Here is a 6000-nt window from a genome sequence, read left to right on the forward strand (position 1 = left end):
TGGAAAATTTATATTTATTTTGCTGCTGAACCATTAGAGGTTGCGGCGTGCAATGTACATATACTCTGGACACATCACATTTTAAAGACCTACAGCAACACTTGTTGAGGCCAGTAACAGTACGGGATGCAACCCCACCAGCATATCCGGCTCAAGCACCTCAGTCTATGTCGCCATTGCCCGATCAGGGTGTACCTCGATCATCCCAGAACACCTCAACCGGGAGACAAGTGAGAGCGCCTTGTAGACTAATCGAGGAAATGTGATTTAGTGACGTCAGCCACCTTTTTATTTAACAAAGAGGGGGATGTAGCATATTGATGTTATGTGCACTAGAATTCCTGTGGTTCTGGGCAGACTCTAAACAGGAAGTACATAGTGTGAGGGGAGGTGTTAGGGTGTGGTTAACGGAAAGTATGATGCAATGCACAGTGTGTGAATGCACGCTGAAGAATAAAGTAATTATTAACTGCAGCTCCAGTGTGGCGTAATTCAACTGCATGCTCCCGGGCTGGGGAAGATGCTACTATAGTGTTAACAGATGAGCTGTGGAGTGCATGCTTTAAATTAACACTATAAAAATGTTTGCACTAGGAATCGTCTGATTGCGTATAACTAAAATCTATATTTCAAAAGAACTATTCCTGTATCTTAAAACTACATTTGTTTGTGCATTTTGTGACCATCTAACTTAAACTATTTATAATTCAAGTTTCAAATAATGACTTACTTATTCATAGTGCTTTCCATCATAGGCTGAGACTTCATTGCACTAAAAATACACAAGTCACTCTTCCCCACTGCACCAACCAGAATGAAATTCTGTGGCTCTCTGGTTACGTGTGTCCGTGCACACACACACACACAAGCATACACTCATCTTTAATGATCACATTAGTTATTAAAGGTTTTATAATGTAAAATAGTGCATTCCTCGCCTATTAGTGTAACTCACATTTATTTTATTATAAGGTGTGTGTTATTTTATATGCAGTTACCTGAAAGTGAAAGACCAACAAACAATTACAGTATAGTTAGTTCTTTTTAGTTATGCCTTTGACTCCGCCCCATGCCCACAGACCACTCCCATATTGCACTCTGAATCACAGCTCCCATAGTTTTTAGGGACGAGCGCAAAGCGATCCATCCCCTGCTGTAATCTCTCTTTGGTCTTCTCTTGTCACGTCAGTCTCTTTCATTGGTTCGTGGCCTTGTCTTTTAAAATCTGCTTGCTTTCATTAGTGGAAGACATGCATACGTCATGCCTCTTCTGATGTTTAGCCCTCCTCGAGCGCACTGACCAACTACTGAAAACATACGAGGCTACACGTTTTCCGTCTGGTTTCTGGACTACTCTTTCTCTTTATTTTCACAGCGTGATCTCTCTGTGCAGTAGTCCAGTGCTTTGCATGACATCAATCCTGTTACATTGGTAATTGCACTTTTGCCAGTTACATAGATAATTGCACTTTTGCCAGTTACATTTTATTTCCCTTTGCACTGATGGTGGCCATGGGCTCGCTTATGTGAAACTTACTTTTCAGTTTATATGGCAAGAAAAGTCCGGTTAGTTATGTGAAAACTGTGTTACTTTCATTTTTTTCCCTCTTGTGACTTGTTCTACATTCATTGTACCACGGCCCATCCACCAAGCCTCTCCCCCGACCTTAGCTCGTGTTGGGAAGTCAAACTTCGGCCTTTACTTGCTAGGAGCTAACTTCTGCTAGCACCATTGACAGCGGGCTTTTGAGCAGAAATCCTGCAGTGAGTAGGTCGGGGTCTTTCTGCCGTTCTTAGAAGTGTACAGAGACTGGACTTCCGTATTTGCACTTAGCTCACAAGGCAAACGACTGCCCACGGCTGCTTTGGGGGAGAGCACGAGGCAGCATAGGAAGGGCGCTGAGCGCAGCGGGTAGCTGAGTTGCCACGCAAAGGACCTGCTACACCTGGGGCTGTGGGGGGGGGGGGGGGGGGGAGCTCCGTGCGCCAGCTGCACAGAGGCGCAGGGGTGTCCGGTAGATGTGTCAGGGCGCCCTCGACACGAGTCTCTCAGGTGCAGAGATCCAGTGCCAGAAGTCGTGTTCTGAAGATCAGCCATATTTCCTCGTGACCATCTCTCAGTTCGTTTAGGTCTGCCATAGAAGCGGTTAGAAACCAACCCGACCCCTTCATCGGTTGAACTAATGTTCTTTGTTAGAGCCTTGTGTTTGTCTTACCTCGCCTGAGACTGCGAGTGTAGCCATAACTCCCTCGCTCTGAGGGCACCTCTCTTAAGCACCTGGAAGCAAATGAGTGATGGAGTGAGTGCTTTAATAAACTTCAGCGCTTTAAATGGGCAGGTAATGTCCAGTACGGAGTACCAACACTTTTTAATTTGGAGAGGGAGAGTACCTTTACTTCTCAAGATAAACATAATACTTTTAATTGGAGAGTACCGGCACTTCTCAGAAACAAGCAGGTACTCTGTAACAGAGTACCTGCACTTTTATTTTTCCATTTCAAGCACTGGTAAACATGGATATTGTTGTGAATGCATAGCAGGCAAATGCTCGGTATTTTGACCTGCAGTGACGTACACAGAATGCAGAAATATGATGTAGTGTACAGTGGGGTTTATGTGGTGCTGCATATCCCTAACACTCGAGATCTCTGGGTAATCTTTACCTTCTAGCTCTGTTCATTACCACTCTGGCCTTTTGCTCATAACTCTCGCGCTTAGGGCGACCGTGGTGCTTTGAATTGACTTGCTTCTGTCAACTGTTTTACTTTTCATTTTCAATTTATGTGGCAAGAAAAGTCCTGTTAGGAATTTACAACGCTAACAGCTCTAATTCGAGCAAACACACATTGCATTACAAATGCTTGTTTTTAATGCATTTCTACAGCTCCAACCCACCGGTGATATGCATAATGGCATAAATGACCAGTCCGTCTGTAAGTCATAAATTTGTTGTTGATTTTGTCATCATAGCGGAAGAATTCTAAAATTCAACACAAAATACCACACCATGCAAACACGTTATTCCCACGCATAGATTTAACAATATGTAAGTATCCTGTGAATATTTTAAACGTGTATTCAGAATATGCGCACAACTAACATCAACATTTTAGGCCTACTTTACAAAGGCTGAACGTGACTTGCACCTCAATCGCGGAATTTTCTCCTAGATTGACAGAGCAAGCTTGGAATCGAGCGGAACTCAGGCCCCTGCAGTCCCTGCTGCGCATGGGGGCATCCAAGCTTTCAGCCCCACTCTCCCTCCAAAGGGCCCCATTTAGCCCTAGATCAGTGAATATCTGTAGGATGGGAGACTCGTGGGCGTTACGTCACTGCTTGGAATCCAGGGGTAGGCTGGCTGGAAATACACAGAAGTCAGTCAATTATAAAAACCCATTCAACCCTTTGGGGTCAGAACCCGGGCAGCCCCCGACGACTGTTTAACAGCACGAAACATGATACGTCGTGAAAAGAAATCTATCAGGTATAAAGAGGGTGAGTTGCTGACAACTGCGAGGTGGAAAATGTGCTGTGCATGTAACGTGACACTGCCGACATGCTCGGGCTCACACCCTTCTCAGCCACCCGTCTGAAAATGCACAAAACAGGGAGGAAATGGAGAAAACGTGCAGGCGCTTTGGGTATGTCACAGGAAAGGTTGCAGAATTCCAGTCGAGTTTTTCCCCTCTTGTAACCTGGTCTCTTCTACAGGTGTTTGAAAAGGGTCACGAAAGTGGTGCGAAACAGGCGTCCTTGCCAAAAGGGTGAGAAATTCTCGTTTCCAGAGTCGAACGGGTGGTAGCTCGGACTGGAAGCCAGATGCCCCGGGAGGAACAGGGGAGTCCGGAAGGGTCTGGATCTGCTCAGCTTGGCATCATCGTGTTCGCAAATTACACATGCCATACATACTTCGCGAGACAGGGAGATAGAGCGCACTAGAACGCACTCAAATGACAACTCTCGCATCTTTTATTTCAGACACTTCATGAATCTGCGAGAAGCTTTCGGGAAGATTACTGTGGGCATCCTCCGTACACCCTGAGGCGCACGTCACGAGGCTCGCAGTGAAGAGCACTAGTGAAGGCTTCTCGTCAGGTGGCGAACTCGGGAACCAGCATGCCCACACTTAACACTGCAATGTAAGCACTTGGCACATCTTCCCCCCTAATAAATTTAGTCCGTACTACGCCTATTTGGTCCCACAATGCGAGACGCGAGTTTGGCGCCAGATTAGGAAGTGAGCATTTAGCGCAGTAAACTGAAAAATTTGACGGATCCAGAGTTTAGTAAACCTAAATTCGCCCAGGTCTACATAACCTGGATTGTGGGACCATCGTCACACATATACGATAAACACATATACATGTCAATTAGAGTTAACCATTTAAAAAAAAGAAAAACATCTAAATCGGTATACATTTTGCTAATTTCTGAAAAAATTGAACTACCTGGCTTTGTCCACTGTGTCGTCAAATCTTTCGCATCTGAAAAGTCGAGAAATGCAAATATCAAAAGCAGAACAAAAAAGCATGATAATTTGGTGTTTTACTTTTTCCACCAAGATGGTATGAATTTTTTGCACCATCCCTAGTTCTCCATCCCAGTACACAAGCAGTACAGGTAGTCCAAATATATTTTTCCACTTTTTTGTGCATCAGTGCACATTTTCTGCAACATAGCCCATCATACTTTCCTTATAGTTGAGAGTGAATTGTGTATTGGTTTGTGTTGTTTTAACTTTCGAGGCGATTATAGTTACTCTGAATATTTTTAAGACCACGAAACTCTAGCTTTGGCGCTCTAATACAGATCCCACAGCGAGCAGCACACGTAAAATGTACCTGCAGAGGCGCATTTCTTTCCACTACTGGTCAGTGACAAATACAGGAGTAAGGCGACCACAAGTACGGGATACCCTGAAATTGAGAGCAATGAAACGTGTTAGGATGCGCACCGCTCAATGGAAGCTCGCGCACATTGGAGCAGGCGCGCGCCGGGACCCTACTCACCAGCCATGTCCTGAGAACGCCTCTGCTACGCAGGAATGCGCCCTGTGCTCTCCTGCTGCCTTTTACGCGGCACCCTCCTATGTCTGCGAGGAACGGAGGGCGGCCCCCGCATAAGCACCCTCCCACTTTTCACCCGAACAGCCTCTGGGAGCTGCGCAGGGCTGCGCACACCCAGCTCGCAGCTCTCCAGACGCCGGAACTCGGCCTCCTTAAAAACACAGTTGAGCGCAGCAGCATAATATGGTATCTCCAAGAGCGCCGGGCGGAAACGCCTGGAGATGTAAGATGTAGACCAGGTCTAGGAATGCCCAGTTTATGGGCACAGTGACGCTGATGCGTCGATTTGTGACATCACACTGGACCTTTATGTAGGTTCTAGATTAGATAGGAAGTACTGCAGTGAATTTATCCGTGATCTCGGGCATTAGGAGTCCTTTTCTAATATCAGCATCTGCACGTGAAAGCAGCAATGTGATCCTGGGCAAATCGCCTTTTATACTTTGACTCAGATTGTACATCCGTGTAATATTTAACCACCTGCTTTTACATCACATCACTACAATTCTAAACATTCATTCGCTATTTCATAGGTCGCGCGCTAAAAGTCCGAAGTATGAAAGCTCATGGATCTTTACAAATATATTTTAAAAGGGCAATTTTGACACCCAACAGGTGCCACATTTCTTCTTCTGGAGAAGACGAAGAAGGGAAACACAGGAAAGAAAATTTCTTAAGTCACATTTACCACTGAAGTCACTTTCAGAACAAAAGTAGGATCTTTAGGAAGGCTAATTCCTTCATCTTTGATTTATAGAAATTATATGAGACAGTGGGGCAGACATCGGCTGAATTTACTGTTGCTAAAAAGTAAACATTCGTCGTTAACTATTTCTAGACCACTGAATCAGGGCACAAGTCCTAAAACAAGCATTTGCAATGCAATAGGTCTCACATTTTCTAGAGTTAGAGCTATTGGCATTGTAAATTCAG

General features: G+C 45.0%; 1 protein-coding gene across 1 annotated transcript in view; it reads right to left on the minus strand.

The window, feature by feature from the left end:
- LOC138301130 (prostaglandin G/H synthase 1-like) overlaps positions 1 to 5142 on the minus strand; it is a 341889-nt gene extending 336747 nt beyond the window's left edge. The window contains exons 1-3 of the mRNA XM_069241267.1: positions 5011 to 5142; positions 4843 to 4917; positions 4450 to 4485 (exon numbers count right to left, since the gene is read on the minus strand). Of these exons, the coding sequence (XP_069097368.1) occupies positions 4450 to 4485; positions 4843 to 4917; positions 5011 to 5017 (118 nt within the window). The 5' untranslated portion in view covers positions 5018 to 5142. The remainder of the gene's footprint in view (positions 1 to 4449; positions 4486 to 4842; positions 4918 to 5010) is intronic.
- Between the last annotated feature and the right edge of the window lie 858 nt (positions 5143 to 6000).

This window comes from Pleurodeles waltl, chromosome 6, assembly GCF_031143425.1.
Source record: "Pleurodeles waltl isolate 20211129_DDA chromosome 6, aPleWal1.hap1.20221129, whole genome shotgun sequence".
NCBI classification, from domain to species: Eukaryota; Metazoa; Chordata; class Amphibia; order Caudata; family Salamandridae; genus Pleurodeles; species Pleurodeles waltl.